This window comes from Pelodiscus sinensis, chromosome 2 (assembly GCF_049634645.1).
Source record: "Pelodiscus sinensis isolate JC-2024 chromosome 2, ASM4963464v1, whole genome shotgun sequence".
Taxonomy (NCBI): domain Eukaryota; kingdom Metazoa; phylum Chordata; order Testudines; family Trionychidae; genus Pelodiscus; species Pelodiscus sinensis.
Window position 1 is genome coordinate 203,710,887 of NC_134712.1, and position 17,388 is coordinate 203,728,274.

At 41.4% G+C, this 17,388-nt stretch overlaps 1 protein-coding gene across 11 annotated transcripts in view; it reads left to right on the forward strand.

Moving 5' to 3' along the window:
- CRPPA (CDP-L-ribitol pyrophosphorylase A) overlaps positions 1–17,388 on the forward strand; it is a 175,606-nt gene that overhangs the window by 54,953 nt on the left and 103,265 nt on the right. For all 11 annotated transcript variants that reach the window (XM_075922289.1, XM_075922288.1, XM_075922285.1 and 8 more), the window contains one exon: positions 2,973–3,018. In XM_075922289.1, the coding sequence (XP_075778404.1) occupies positions 2,973–3,018 (46 nt within the window). The remainder of the gene's footprint in view (positions 1–2,972; positions 3,019–17,388) is intronic.

A 17,388-nucleotide genomic window follows, 5' to 3' on the forward strand; every position in this document is an offset into this window, starting at 1 on the left:
ACGTCCCTTTGAAATACTTCCAAGTCTCCTCAGTTGTTTTTCCCTTCAGTCTTGCTTCCCATGGGACCTTACCTACAAGTTCTCTGAGCGTATCAAAATCTGCCTTCCTGAAATCCATTACCTCAATTGTGCTGGTCTCCCTTCTACCTTTCCTTAAGATCATGAACTCTATTATTTCGTGATCACTGTCCCCTATACTGTCTTCCACTTTCAAGTTCTCAACTAGTTCCTCCCTATTTGTTAAAACCAAATCCAGAACAGCTTCTCCTCTGGTAGCTTTTTCAACCTTCTGAAACAGAAAGTTGTCTCCAATGCAGTCCAGAAACTTATTGGATAGCCTGTGCCTCGCTGTGTTAGTTTCCCAACATATGTCTGGATAGTTGAAGTCCCCCATCACCACCAAATCTTGGGCTTTGGATAGTTTTGTTAATTGTTTAAAAAAGGCCTCATCCACCTCTTCCACCTGGCTTCGTGGCCTGTGGTAGACTCCTAGCATGATATCACCCTCGTTTTTTACCCCTTTTAGCTTAACCCAGAGACTCTCTATACAGCTATCTCCTACATTCATCTCCACTTCAGTCCAAGTGTGTACATTTTTAATATACAAGGCAACCCCTCCTCCCTTTTTTCCCTGTCTGTCCTTCCTGAGCAAGCCGTACCCTTCCATACCAACATTCCAATCATGCGTCCCATCCCACCGGGTTTCTGTAATACCAATGATATCATAGTTGTATATATTGGTTAGCAATTCCAGTTCTTCCTGCTTATTACCCATACTTCTCGCATTTGTATATAGGCATCTAAGATACTGATTTGATCTTGCCTCCCTGTTGTGCCCTGACCCTCCTTTCTCCTTGCCATTATAGGCCGTAGTCTCCCCTATTTCCAACCCATCTCCCAGTCCCGCACATGCAGCACTTACCTGTGGGCTTTGCTCACCTGCCCCCGACGTACCTAGTTTAAAGCCCTCCTCACAAGGTTAGCCAGTCTGTGTCCAAACAAGGCCTTCCCGCTCCTGGAAAGGTGAACTCCATCTCCGCCAAGCAGTCCTTCCTGGAAGAGCACCCCGTGATCAAGGAAGCCGAATCCCTCCTGGCGACACCATCGTTGCAGCTAGGCATTCACCTCCAGGAGGCACCTCTCTCTGCCCGGGCCTCTACCTTTGACAGGAAGGATAGAAGAGAATACCACCTGCGCTCCAAACTCCTTCACCCGTACTCCCAAAGCTCTGTAGTCACACTTGATCTGCTCAGTGTCACACCTGGCAGTATCATTTGTGCCCACGTGGATGAGTAGCATGGGGTAGTAGTCAGAGGGCCGGATAATCCTCGACAATGCCTCCGTAACATCTCGGATACGGGCCCCTGGCAGACAGCATACCTCTCGAGATGAGCTGTCAGGGCGACAGATGGGTGCCTCCGTTCCCCTCAGAAGAGAGTCTCCAACCACCACTACCCTACGTTTCCTCCTCTCAGTGGTGGCAGGAGACTGCTCAACCTTGGTGGTGCAAGGCCTGGTCTCCTCCACTGTGGGGGGTGACTCTTTGTCTCCTGCTGAAAGTAAAGTGTAACAGTTATGTAACAACACAGTGGGAGGGTTAGGAGCAGGGGTGGAACACTGCCTGCTGCCGGAAGTAACCAGCTGCCAGTGCTCACCCTGCACCACCGCCTCCTCCATAAGTGGCTGGTCAACAGTCCCACATCCTAGGACAGTGACCTCCGTGGACTCCACAGGAATACTGTCCAGGAATTCCTCATGGCTTCCCCTTTTTATAGATGGGCACAATATTTGCCCTTTTTCAGTCTTCGGGAATCTCCCCTGTCTTCCATGATTTTTCAAAGATCATAGCTAAAGGCTCAGATACCTCCTCTATCAGCTCCTTGAGTATCCTGGGATGCATTTCATCAGGACCTGATGAAGGGCGTCAACATGGATTTATGGGAAATAGATCACAGCTAGAGGATTCTCTGCATCTTGGGGTCTTCAAAGTATTTGAAGGCTTCAATATCTGAGATATAGGTGAGAGGATTATTCTAGGAGGGGTGGGTAAGATTTTGTGGCCTGCACTGTGCAGGGGGTCAGACTAGATGATCATAATGGTCCCTTCTGACCTTAAAGTCTATGAGTCTAAAAAAAGTGAACACATATAAAAAGGACAAATCAAATTTCAGAACAGAGGGCGGATGGGGGGGGGGAGGGGAAGGTAAATGTCTGTGAGCTAATGATATTAGAGGTGATAATTGGGGACGCTATCTTTGTAATGGGTAAGATAATTAGCGTATTTGTTAAGACCCCGGCGTAAAGTGTCAAATTTAAGCATGAATGACAGTTCAGAGGTTTCTCTTTCAAGTCTGGAGTTAAAATGCCTTTGAAGCAGTATGCAGGTAATCAAGTCGTTGAGACAATGCCCTTTCTGGTTGAAATGGCAAGAAACTGTTTTTTCTTTGTGATACTGTCTGATACTGTCTTCCCCAATTATCACCTCTAATATCATTAGCTCACAGACATTTACCTCCCCCCCCATCCCCTCTCTGTTCTGAAGTTTGATTTGTCCTTTTTGTATGTGTTCACTTTTTTTGATTGTATCCCTTTGGTATATATGGTCATGCCTATTTTCTTCCACAATGTGATCTGAGGAAGTCGGTCCGGCCCACGAAAGCTCTTCACCTAATAAACCATCTTGTTAGTCTTTAAAGTGCTACATAGTTCTGTTTTTTTTTGTTTCAGCTAGACTAGACTAACATAGCTACATCTCTATTACTATAAAAACAGAGTATGATTCTATAGTGTCTCTTGTGATTTCCATAATGTTTGTTCTCATATTTCCCAGTGGTATTTCTATAATTAAGAAATTGACTAAATCATTTGTTTATGGTACTTCAAATGTAAAGAATTGCCTTTGGGGTACTATTTTATTGGTTTTACATTCCTTCCTGCTGTGTTAAGTCTAATGAGGTTTATCTGTCCTTTAGGTGACCTACAAGAGGGATCTATATGCTGCTGAATCAATTATTAAAGGTATGTGTTTGTCCTGGTGACTCTCAGTTCATATAATTTTCAAATGAAACCTAGAAGTTAGTATGACTGTTCTAAGTCTATGATCATAAGAAACAATAACAATCTGTCTATTTTGGTTAGTTCTTTTAAAATATTAAATTTTTTTTTATTTTTTTTTACAGATAATACTGTAGCAACATTAATGCTATTTACACTATGATATCTAACACACACTTATTGATTGTTACCATGGCAGCAAAACATTCTACATTCATAAATAAAATACATTTATAAATAAATATAAATAAATATTCTATGTTTATAAATAAAAAACAAATTACAAGTGAGAATTCAATAGAATTACATGAATGATACATATATGAAAATTATAGCATATCTGCTCCAATTATACGTGAAACTAACTTCACCGGATAAATACCCTTCACATTTGAAGATGCTGTGTCCTCATTTCCTATACAAGCAGTTATGAGTAAAACTACTTTATGTGGATCTTGTTTATAAAGTAAATGATGACCATTCATGTTCTGACAACCTGTGAGATAGATGCAGTGCTTTTTTTGTAAGACAAAAAAGGTGACAGTACTCCAGGGTAAACTTGCTGAGCAAAACAACAAAAACACAAAACAAACCCCCCCGCACTGGGGGCCGAAATGCGGTCGCAGCCCCTTTAAGAGCCAAAATGCCGCGCATCCTGAGCAGGCTTCCATCAGGAGCCATACCGCCCCAGGAAAACAGGTGAAATGCCATTCCTTTTCTGTGTGCTGGGAAAATAGGTGACGGTATGGCTTTCCGGGCCGTACCATCACAAAAAAAGCATTACATAGATGTATGTCTTAATTTGAAGAATCTGGAAATATGAATCTGCAAATATGCACAGTACAGGACTGTGGAAAATAATGATCATGGAGGATGGGTTGAGTAATGACCCAGATTTATATAGGCGTTTATTTATAGCACAGTATAGTGTACCAATATAATAATTTTTATGTATATATGTTACACAATGTACACGATATGTACATGTATTTAGGAGTTATAAAAATGCATACCAGAAAAAATATTTAGGAACACAATAAGCTTGTGGGCATTTACTATAATAATCAGTGATGAAGAAAGGGCCAAATTATGGTTTGTTTTGCACACTGGTCCAAAGTAGTAAGGAGATACTAACTACGTGTACCATGAGTAGTAGCAGGCGAGGGGAAACAGGCTAAGAGTCACCACATTGTAAGAGGCTCTCTTCCCTGATGTGCATGACAGCAAAACTGCATCAGTGTTGTCAGGTAATCTGCATTGCAATAGGTATAGATCTGATGCAGTTTGTTCCCTCCCAGACCAGTGGAGAAACCATAGAAACTTGTGGTCTCCTAGGGTGCTCCAACAGTGTGTTGCTTTTTACTCTGGGCACATGGCAAAGCCATAATTTAACACAAAATTATTAAACAATTCTTTTCTCACAAATCACAAAACATCACAAAAGTTGCTGAAAGAAAATTAATGCTCATTTTATAATTCAATAGGGTTATATTTTTAACTGTATTTAAAAAACTTTGAAAAATCCAAAATATTGATAGATCTTGAAAATCCTCCCTGAGATTTTTAGCTCTGTCATATAAGTAGTCCCATTGATGCAATAAAGTATCTGGCCCTCCATGTGCAATGCAAAAATAAATTATAGTTCACTTTAAAATTATGTTAAAGGAAATAAAAGTTTAGATGGACATAATTTAAGATCACAGTTATTGGATAAATTGCCATTATATACTTGAAATAGATGGGGTAGTTAAGAGTGAATTAGTACAGGATGAGTGGAAAATGGAAAAAAAAAAACATAATTCAGAGACTTGGGTATGATGAGTTTAAAAAAACAACAGTTAAATATTGATCCTTTAGCCAAGATATTTTTAGCATATTGAATTAAGTGCTGTTTTGGACTGTTTGTATTGTTTATGTGAATCTAGTTCAGTTATGTTACTCTTGGCATTTCTAACCACTTTTAATAATTTATATCCGTCTGAGCATGCAGAAAAGCCTTGGGTGGGCTCAATAAGCTCAAGTGACAAAAGTACAATGCTACTTTAAGTGGATATTTATAAAATCAGAATCAAAACAAAACATGTTAGGGTAAAAATCACAAGCCCAGTACTGTACACACTCTACTCTACTGATTTTAATGTGAATTCCTCTCATGGAGGGCTTGGAGGATCTGTCTGTGACTAGTTTCTCAGTTGACATAAAATGGCATAGCTGAATTCTGCCACTTTTTGTCAGCTGAAGATCTGATCACTGATTATATAATCTTTAACTATTGTTCTGTTACCTGTTTTTTGCCCCAGTTTATTACTTTGATCCTGCATATACACATGCTCTTAAAAGTAAGCGTGTGAGAACTCCTGCTGAAATCACGAGGGCTTGTGGGAGTGGGACCTATCTTATTCAAACTGGTAAAATATCTGTATTTATTTCCAGTATTATATTATTTGGTTAGCTTTTTCATTCTGTTAGCTTGGACACCTCATTTGTTATTACTTTCTATTTTTGAATGTATATTAGAAGCATAAACTTAATATTGAGGCACCAAATACGGGAATTAAAAGTAGTATGGTTGTCTAGTTATATTGTCTGATATTTCTTCCTTATTTTACCAGCTCACAAATTCTAGTTAATTTGATGTTAGAGTTCTAATGCACTAATAAATACAGTATAGCAGTATTTTACCCATAACCCATACATTATTATTTGTTTTCTAAAAACCATAACAGTTTAAGCAAACTTTGAGAAAGCATTCCTAATGGACTTAGACTTTGAAAATTCTTTTTACAAAAATTTATGTTTTGCATTAAATATTACCTTTCCATTCCCTTCAAGTATTAGTGGTAAGAAGGAGGAAAAAATACAGTTATCATAGAAGAGTCAAGCAGGGAAGTTTATATTACTAATAATACATTTTGGAATAAGCCTGTACATACGAAGTACTAACTATAGTACTATACAGAAATATTAGCCAAACATTTATAAATTTTAAACTGACCTTTGTGTGTACTCAGTATAAAAGTCATAAATTAACTATCTTGTAGGTATAATAATAAATAGCTTCCTAAATGAAGCAGGCCATGATTGGCGCTGGGAGCCCTGTGGTCTCATGCAAAAGCCGGGCGGGGCGGGGCCCGGGACTCTCAGCCACTACCTCCTCCCGGCTTCTGCATGCAACCAGAGGCTCCCAGTGCCAATCGCAGCCCCGCCTCCATGCTGGGAGCCTCTGGTTCCATGCAAAAGCTGGGTGGGGAGAGTGACTCCCAGCCCCGCCCCCGCCCGGCTTCTGCTCGCAACTAAAGGGAGTGCCTGCCGGGAGCGCAGGTGGAAGGACTCCGGCTGTGGCCAGTGACTGCACCTTCCCTCCCCTTTCCTGCCCCCCTTTCCTCCTGTTCAGCCTCGCGGCCCCTGATCCTCCCCAGCGCTGCTTCCCTGCCCCCCTGCTTTCTCCCGGCCAGTCCCGCGGCCCCCGGACACTCCCTCCCCCGGCCAGCTCTGCCGGTTTTTTGGCGGGGTCTACCTGGCAATCCTAAATGAAGTACTTGCTATTTGTCTTTTTTGATCAGTTTATCTTGATTGAAATCAATGAGCTATGCCGATTTATATGAAGTGAGCATAACCCACTATATATGCCACCCTTAGGGCATATCTTTATGCAAGATAATGCACAGCAAGCAAACCTACAGCTTTTTGTCTTAGCTCACACTTACCAGCTATATGGACCTTACTACCACATACTAGACATTCTGTAGTGCACTTTGTCTTTAGACCAGAGGCATCAAACTCCCGGCCCACATCCTGGGCTGGAGCAGTTGTGCAGGCTGGTCCAGGAGTTGTGGAGGGTGGCTGTCCATTACTCTTTCTCAAGCCCCATCTCTTCCACCACAGCCCTGTCCCCACCACACCATGGCACCCTCTCTCTCTCTCGGACATGGCTTCAGGGATGACTGGGGTGGGAAGGGGGGCAGTAGCAGTGGTCACCCCCTACCTCCGCTCTCGGCGCAATGGAAGGAGATGCAGGGAAATGGAGCACACTGGGGTATGTCTAGACTACATGCCTCTGTCATCAGAGGCATGTAAATTAGACATACCGACACAGTCAATAAAGTGGGGATTTAAATATCCCCCGCTTCATTAGAATAAAAATGGCTGCCATGTTGTGCCGGCTCAGCTGTTTGTCGGCATGAACCGGCAGTCAAGGCGGGGATCGGTCAGCAAGGAAAGCCTTTGGAGACGTCTTCACTTTTTGATTACATATGATATATTTTTTTTGCTTCAAGTTATGGTCTTGGATGAATAAATCTTTAAAGAGTCTATCCTTTGAGCCAAAATGTCAGATTTATACTTATACTGTACATAGCTTGACTAGGGAATAGTTTTCCTTTTAGTACACTTTTCAGTGATGGTCTCATGGACTTTTTGAATAATGACTTGCAATTTTATTTATTGTAGGATACTCTTGCTTTTCCATAATTTTCCTTTGATTAATTGTTTAACTGTACATTAATATTATTAAATAAAAGAAACATTGTAAAGATAAGTATTTGGCTGTAGAATAGTGTGTGAAAGAAGTCACAATTCATCATCTGACAATAATTATGTGACTATTTCTTAGTCATCCACATTACAAATGTAACTCTACCTATGCAAGAAAAGCTAACAAGTCCCAAATGCTTCAGAGGAGCACAACTAGGTTTTTGGCTGTTGGATAAATGAGACTTGATGACAGACAAATTCCAGCCCACCAAACTGAACAGTGATGTAGGTAAGGAAAACACAAATGTAGTGTTCATATTCAGAGCCGGGGAGTGTAACATATAAATAGCTTCTTAAGTCAGTATCTTCTGAAACTCTTTTCTTAAATCATACTTATTTTCTCACTTGTGTAAGTCACAAAACCCTAGCATCATTCATTTTATAAACAGTAACATCAATTCTTTTCTACAGTTTAGCAGGTATGAACTTGTGGAGTATGTAGACAAGGTGGCACATGCCTATTTTTTAATAGCCTATAAGTAAGGAAACCTCATCTTGCAGTCAGGCTGACTCATTTAGAAATGAGAGCTGGATAATACAAAATATCCTAAAAAACCTCTATTAGAAATAGTGCCCCTAGGCTAAGTATCTTTGGACTCTAGTTCAAACATGTAAGCCTAAAAGTAGTTTTCCCCAGAAGAATTTTGTGTTTAGAGCCTGATGTTTTTTAATAATCAGAGATATTCTATAACTTCTTTTGCATGCATGTTTATCAGTGTGCACATACAGATTGAACATTTTGCATGCATAATTGGCTGGATAGATAGCTCCTCATCTGTGTGCATGTGTGTACAAATTACAATTTTGGAGACATGTACAAATGTAGGGACAGACCTCCAGCCCCAGTTTATGCAAATCAGGAGCTAAGTTTTATGTTCCATATTATATGGAAACTACATGTGAAAGGTGCTGAAAACACTGTGAGTATCAAAGGATATACCGTATTTTCCGGCGTATAAGACGACTTTTTATACTAAAAAACATCCCCCAAAAATCGGGGGTCGTCTTATACGCCGGGTATAAACATATAGGCAGTCCCCGACTTGCAGGTACGAACGGGGCTTTTCTCGCCCCGGAGGACACGGACTGCGGGACCTTGCGGTTCCGCCGCCCGTGTACTCTGGGGCGAGAAAAGCTGCTCCGCGTCTCCCTGGTCTGCAGACCAGGGAGACGCAGATCAAAGCCGCGGAGGGGCTCCGGCAGCGGGACAGCCCAGGCGCGCCTGGGCTGCCCCACTGCCCGAGCCCCTCCGCGGCTTTGCAAAGCCTCGGGGGAAGCCGGCAGCGGGACAGCCCAGACGCGCCGTGGCTGTCCCACTGCTGGCGTCCTCAGAGGCTTTGCTCCCGGTGTCCCTGGTCTGCTGGAGACGGTCCCCAGCAGACCAGGGGCACCAGGAGCAAAGCCTCAGCAGCGGCGGGGTCCTGTGCCTCTGAGGCTTTGCCAGAGCTTTTGTTGTGGACCCTGGGGCAGAGCAGCTGGGGCGCTGCCGGTTGGCCTCTTAAGGGGGGGGGGTAGTCTTATACGGCGAGTATAGGCGAAAACCTATGTTTTAACTAGAAAATTAGGGGGTCGTCTTATACGCCCAGTCGCCTTTTACGCCGGAAAATACGGTATGTGTAGGATGCTGGACTATCAGTCAGGACTCGAAGGCAGGCCAGATCCTAACAAATGGCAGGTCTCCACTCTGTGGAAATAGGTGTCCATAATAGTGCTGAATGGAAGCAAATTCTTTATTCGCTCACACAACAAACATTGCTCCTTCCCTTTTTTACATGCTAACTAGAAGATTAACCTGACATTGCTTGTCTCCTTAACTCAATTATTTTTTGTTTTTCTTCATTTAACTCTTTGCCCTGGGATGGGAATGGGAATGAGGGGTTCAGGCTGCCCCAGGGTGGTAGGCCTATCCCAGACCTCTCTCATGGCATCAGCACGGGTAGTGTGCTGGGGCTGAAGGAGTCCCTGCTGGTGGCTAGGGTGGTGAAGACCAAGTTGCCTGGTGGCTCCCTGGGGATGGTCAGGGTGGTGGGGGCCACACTCTCTGCCTGGTGGATCCCTGGGGCTGTCCAGGATAATGGAAGCCATGCTGTCTGGATGATAGCTCCCTGGGGCTGCAGGGGCCACATTGCCCAGCTGCCTGAGCTTCAGGGCTTCAACTCGGGAGTGCTGTGGCTGCCCAGGTGCTATGGGTGGTGGCTTCAGCTCACCAGGGCTGGGGTCTGACCTCTCCTCCCCCAGTTGTTTGGCGCTGGGGCCAAGGTCAGGGGGGAATTGTTTGGGCTCCAGCTGTGGGAGATGGAGGCCAGAATAGGAGGGATGGGCCAGTCATGTCTAACACCAGCACGGGAACCTTACCTCCGTCCTTGCTGTCCCATTGGGGTTACATCTCTGGCCCCTTGCTCACCCACTGTGGTCATTATACAGTATAACTGTCCCTGCTAGCAACCCTCTTTCTTTCTGTGTTATGAAAAACAATAGCATTCCATGAACGTCCCATTGTCCTGGCACTATCAAACCCTTACCTTGTTTTAAATTATAAGATGTATTCCAAATGTAGTGTTCCTAGCTGTTATCATTTAGAAGAAGTTCTTGAACAAACAGATGGACGGATAGACAGACTCACTTGCTTGCAGACAGACAAACTCTCTCAAATATACAGTATGGGCAGTGTCAAGTTTGACAGTTTTTTGTGTGTAGTGTTATGTGTTGTGAAGTGGACAGTGATAAGTTTGGTTTGTTGTGTTCTATGAAGAAGTTCCTTCAGGGAACTGATGGGCAGGATCCCCTGAGATGAAGGGGAAATGAATCCAGGAGAGCTCACAGTATTTTAAAGAAGCCTTACTGAAGATAGGAATAAGCCATCCCGATGCGCAGTAAGAAAAGCACATATGGTAGAGAATCAGTGTGGTTTACTAGTAAAATCCTTGGTGAGCTTAAACACAAAAAGGAAGTTTACAACAAGTTAATACTTGAACAGATGACTGGATGAGAGAGGTAACCTAGTGACAGATGGGGTATGTCTAGACTACATGTCTCTGCCGACCGAGGCATGTAAATTAGACATACGGACATAGTCAATGAAGCAGGGATTTAAATATCCCTTGCTTCATTAGAATAAAATGGCCGCCACGTTGTGCCGGCTTAGTTGTCGGCACGAACTGGCAGTCAAGACGCGGATCGGTCGGCAAGGAAAGCCTTTGCCGACTGATCCTGTAAACTTCATTGCACGAGGCATAAGGAATCGGTCGGCAAAGGCTTTCATTGCCGACCGATCCCCGTCTTGACTGCCAGTTTGTGCTGACAAACAGCTGAGCTGGCACAGCACAGCGGCCATTTTTAGTCTAATGAAACGAGGGATATTTAAATCCCCGCTTCATTGACTATGTTGGTATGTCTAATTTACATGCCGTGGTCGGCAGAGGCATGTAGTCTAAACATACCCATGGTGTGGGAAAAGCGGAAGTACTAAGTGCTTTTTTTGCCTCTGTCTTCACAGACAAGGTCAGCTCTCAGACTACTGTGCTAGGCAACACAGTATGGGAAGGAGGTGGCAGCCCTCGATGGAGAAAGAACAGGTTAAGAACTATTTAGAAAAGTTGGACATACACAAATCAATGGGGCCAGATTTAATGCATCTGAGGGTGCTGAGGGAGTTGGCAGATGTGATTGCAGAGCCATTGGCCATTATCTTTGAAAACTCATGGAGATCAGGAGCTGCCACCTGTGGTCATTCATGAGTAAAACTGTCCCTGTTAGCACATCCCTCTATTTCAGTTTTAATTTTAATAAAAAATTCTTCTAAATTATCACATCTCATTCATTTTACATGAACACTAACTCCATAGGAATAAGCAGGTTTTAAATTTATTTTTTTTTCTGTGTTTTCCCTTTATACTGATGTGCTTGATCATATGTCATTGAGAGGGAGGGAAAGGTTTCTTAGACAATGTTAAAGGCATTGGAATGAATTTATCATTTGGAGTTTAAATATTTAAAAGCTTTCCATGTAAAGCCAGTATATATCTTTATATTCAGTGTTATCTTGATGTGCATTCAGGGCATATTTTTATATATTCTTTTAATCCCTCAGTGCTAATTTAATTTTTTTGTCATTAAAGGTGTGGTACAGATTTGTTTTCAGTGTAATTATACTGCACATTTATAATCTTTTATTTCCTTGTGTACGAGGCACCCAGAAGACAATACAAACAAATTTCAATATACCGATTAACTGAGCATCAAAAGGATATAACATTCTGTTAAATAAGACGACTTGCATTAAACATATTTGTTAAAAATAACAAAAACAATCCTCTACGAAAAATCTTGTTGAATCCTAAAATTAGAGACAGAATTTCTGCTTTGAAATGTTGATATTATGCAGCTTATTAGTAAGCCATAAACTGCATTCTTAATTATTATTATTTATTATGTGATTAAAACAATCATGATTAATTGCACTGTTAAATAATATGTCATTTATTTAAATATTTTTTGACTGTTTAATTTTTTAAATATATTCAAGTCAGTTAAAACAGTTAGAAAGTGTACAATGCTCACTTTAATTTTATTACAAATATTTGCACGGTAAAAACAAGCCAAATAATATTTTTCAATTACTGTAGTGCAATCTCTTTATCATGAAAGTTGAATTTACAAATGCAGAATTAGGTACAAAAGATTACATAAAAATAATATAATCATTTTAGAGATTACAAACTACTCAGTCCTACATCTTATTCAGCAAGTCGCTCAGACAAACACATTTGTTTGTTTTCAGGAGATAATGCTACCTGCTTCTTGTTACAGTGTCACCTGAAAGCAACAACAGATATTCATATAACATTGTTGTAGCTATGTCACAAGGTATTTACTTACTAGATGCACTAAAGATTTATGCTTCCACCACCATTGCAGATGACATATATCCTTGTTAATGACGGGGTTCTGCTCAATAATGAGCCAAATAAGTGCAAACCGACCCACGTTCATATTCATCATCCAAGTCAATAGAAGGTTGATTTTCTTTTTTGGTGGTTTGGGTTCTGAAATGTTGCTCCTTTAAAATTTCTAAAAGTATCGCTCTCAGATTTTGGAAAGCACTTGAGATTCTTAAACCTTGGGTCAAGTGCTATAGCAATCGTGAAAAATCTCTCTCTTTCTCTCTCTCCCTCCCTCCCTCCCTCCGACAGTTTCCAGTGAAAGTAAACTGAAAAAACAACAAATAGTCTGGTAGCACTTGATAGACGAACAAAACTTGTAGATGGTATCATGAGCTTTCGTGGACACAGCCCACTTCTTCAGATGACCGGGGTATTAGATGTCTAGGACAAAAATAAATAGGGGAGATTGTGCGGGGGGGAGGGAGAAGGCAAGAAAAGGCAGTGGATAAAAAATATATCAAGGGAAAGCTGAATCTATAAGCACCTAAAGACTAGATAGTCAAAGGGGGCAGATAAGAACCATTAATTAAGTGTTTCCTGACATTTTGTTGTTTGCTAAAGACTGATGAAACATCTAGATGGTATCATGAGATTCTTCAAAGACAAAGAACCATTGTTGCCCTCATTGTTTGATAGGTAGGTAATGACCTAACCATCCAGTATCTTTGTTTAATCCAGAGTGTGAAAATTGAACTTGCAAATGAGCTGAAGCTCCAGTCCTTCCCTGTGTATTTGGCTCCTGTAATTGGTTTGTAACAAAACAGCCACTTGGAAATCTGTTAATGCATGCCCAAGGAGATTAAAGTGTGCCCCCACAGGCTTTTGTATGTTCCCTTTACGGATATCTGATTTGTGTCCATTAATTCTTTCACGTAGGGACTGTCCAGTTTGTCCAGTATATATTACAGTGGGGCATTGCTGGCATTTGATGGCATAGATTAAATTACTGGATGTGCAGTTGAATTGGCCTCTGATTTGGTGGCTCATATGGTTGGCTCCAGTAATGAGTTTGCTTGTATAGATATGTGGGTAGAGTTGGCACCATGGCTGATTGCAGGGATGGGTTCCTGGATGTTTATGATGTAGCTGTGTAGCATGGTTATTGGAAAGAATACGTTTCAGGTTGGGGGGTTGTCTGTAAGTGAGAATAGGCCTTTCCTCCAAGGCTTTTGACGATGAGGGATCTTTTTCCAAGATTGTTGGAGAGGATTGAGTTGTGGACCATGGGTGATGACAAGTGGAATTCTGTTATTTTCTCTTTTGGGTCTGTCTTGGAGTAGTTCATGTCTGGGTACTTTTTTGGCTCTGTCAATTTGTTTTTTCACTTCTCCAGGGGGGTATTTCAGTTTTAGGAATGCTCTATAAAGATCTTGTAGGTGTTTGTCTCTGTCTGTGAAACTGGAGCAAATCCAGTTGTATCTTAGGGCTTGGCTGTATACAATAGATTGAAAAATGTGTCTGCGATGGGAGCTGGAGGCATGAAGGTAAGCAGGGCTCGCTGAGCCTTGGCAAGCCCTGCTCGCCAGCCACGCTGTCCGTCAATCTGCACATGCGCAGATCGCCCAAGCCCGGCTCTTCCGGGTTGTAATCTACTCGCCATGGGCGAGTAGATTACATAGATTGTCGAGCCCTGAAGGTAAGTGAAAATATTCTTAAAATGAACAGTGGAACTGTTCTTAAAATAAACACATGCTGGGTCAGAATCTGAGAGTTCTACAGCATGAATTTATATGGCAAAATATGGGTAAAACAGAGCAGGAGACATACAGTTCTCCCAAAGGAGTTCAGTCACAAATTTAATTAACACTCTAATATTTTAAGGAGTGTCATCAGCATGGAAGCATGTCCTCTGGAAGGATGGCTCAACCATGAAGGGGTATATTAATATTTAGCATATCTGGCACATACCATAAATTAGCAAATATAACCCGCATCCATGTATAACATGCGCTTGTGTATTATCTGTGGTTTTTTTATCGTGTGTATAAAAACAAAAATAGATTACCTGCGGATGTACATAGCCCGCAGAGACTTCAGCCACCTTCATAAAAGGCTGATGTTATCATGTTGGTCTTGTCTTCTTTTAATATGAGTAAAAATCAACGTGCATAAGACGAGGACATGTATACCCTTCGGGGAGGATGGGATGTGGTTGGTAACCCGTGGGTAACCCGCAGGTTATATTCGCTAATTCACGGTAAATACCTTGCACGTAATATCACGGCAATTAAAAGCTGGCTATAGAAGTGCCATGCAAACATTTATTCTCACTTTCTGGTGACATTGTAAGAAGCGAACAGCATTACCTCCCATAAATGTAAACAAGCTTGTTTATCTCAGAATTTGGCTGAACAAGACGTAGGCCTGAGTGGACTTACAGGCTGTAATGTTTTACATTTTCATTTTTGAGTGCAGGTCTGTAATAAAAAAATTTGCATTTGTTACTTGCACTTTCATGAAAAAGAGTTTGCACTACAGTATTTGTCTGAGGTCATCTGATGTTGCCGGCAAGAGTAAGTCTCAGGTCCGACACTGGATTCTCAAAGTACAAAAAACGCTACACAGGTATCTGTCAAAAACCAGGGCTTTGGAGCGGAGCCCGGAGCTGGAGCACGGAGCAGTGGAGCTGCAGGTTTTTGCCCGGAGCTGGAGCGGAGCCGGAGCACAGAAAATCGTGACTGCTCCAGGTTTTTTTTTCATTTTCAATCCAAAATTAATGATATTTTAGCAAGAAAGTCCTAAAGGTGCCAAAAAGTTTCAGATTGTATAACAATTGATATTAACATCTACTTTACCACTTTACGTAGTACAGGTCCCCGGGTTACGTACAAGATAGGGACTGTAGGTTTGTTCTTAAGTTGAATTTGTATGTAAGTCGGAACTGGTACATATTGTAGGGGAAACTCTAGCCAAACATTTCTCCAGAGCTCAGTTTTATTCTCCCACACCTCACTTCCCTCAGTCCTTTATTCTCAAGCTGAGGTGTCTGCTGAGAAAAGCCGCTCCGCGTCTCCCTGGTCTGCTGGGGGAAGCAGCTAGTGCGGGGTTGCCTCACCCAGTTTGTAAGTAGGGATCCGATGTAAGTCGGATCCATGTAACCCAGGAACTGCCTGTATGTCACAGTTATTCTCATTTCGGCCAAAATCAAGATTTAATGTACAGATACAAAAATACAAAGTTTTTTGGAGATATGTTTTATTAAAGAATCAGATAATTATCAGACATCTGGAAACACTGCAGACTGCTCCCACCCTTGTGCCAAGGTTAGGCGAGTAGGTACTTGTGTAGATTAGTTAGATAGTTAGATTAGTATGTGTTTATTTGTAACGTGAAGCCTCATTACATCCCAACAATTAATATTGTAGAACAGCGACAGCACGTTCTAACGCTATAGCACACACCGAATTTCATTGATATATCTATATTAAAGCATTTTTGAGATATTAATTAAAAACTTGGAAAATATTTCAAATATTTTTACTGCAAAATTTCCTAAGAAAAATTAACTTGCAATTTATAAATAAAAATTTATATTAATTGTGTATATTAAAATACTTTTCTTCATTAACACTGCAAGAAACATGTTAAAATATTAAAATATACTTTAATAATAATTTTGTTTAAAAAGAAAATGTGACCATTTTTGTCCAGAAAATCCAAAATAAATTCGAAGTACCTTAAGTGGTTAAGATATCACAAGCAGGTACATTATAAAAAAATTTAATCCTTTTGTTCATTGCTTTTCTAAGATCATAACAAGAAATATTTGGATGAAGTAGCAGCACAAGAAGATTTGGCCATGGCTTCAACAAAAAAATCAAATCTGCTCCCCATGATTGATAGCTGATTTACTTTTGAATTTGAAAAGCTCAAATTTGGGCTTTTGGGAAAAGCAAAGAAGAAATCGGCAACTTGCAAGGTGGAAAAGGAAGTGAATGGCGAGCTCAAACCATGTAGCTTCAAGACAAGCGAAGCAAGTGCCGTGAAAAGTTTCAACTTTTGGCGTCATGTAAAACATAACCATCCTGAAAACTATGCAGCTTTGGTTACAAAAAAGGACCACGAAGATGAGGCAAAACAGAAAGCTGACATGGCTAAACGACGTTCATCTGGTTCTTTGTAAACTCCTGGAGGAGATTTTTTGCGGAGCTTCATTTGAAAAGAAACCCAAAATGAGCAAACAAAACTTGACTCATATTTAAAGTCCTCAAAGGTTAAAGTCACCATGGATGCCAATACTTTCCGTGAAGGGCTGATGGAAATGGTTTGCTTGAGTTGAACACTGCTCACTACCTCCAGGCTAAAGAACAAAGGATTCCAAAAAATTTCAGGTGAAATGGGTCAGCAGCTTGACGTTTCAATGGGGCACAATGCGGTTCGTCATTTAGTTGTCAGCACAGCTGAGTCTGGTCGTGAAGGACGACTCAAAAGTCCAACTGATGAGGTGCGGTATTCACACTCTTCAGTTGGCAATCTCGGATGAACTGAATAAAGAACATGCAAAGAAATTTCTGGCAAAAATTCGACAAGTCATGGTCAAACTACAAACCCCAAGTATTTGAAGTTTTCTGCTTGATCTACATGGGGTAACTCAGTCCTTGGATATTGTGACTCGCTGGGGTTCAACATTTGCGATGATTGATCAGCTTCTCGTTTTTCAGTCTTACTGTGAACTAGTGGCTGCTGCTGGAACAAGAGAACTCAAGTTAACAAAAGCTGAATGGGATGAAGTGAAGAAGCTGTGAGGAGACTTGGCAAAGCCAAACCATACAACTGTGAATCTTCAAGCTGTCAATGTAACCCTGGGAGTTTTAATGAAGGAATGGTGAACTCTGTCAAAATTCTTGCAAGAAAATGG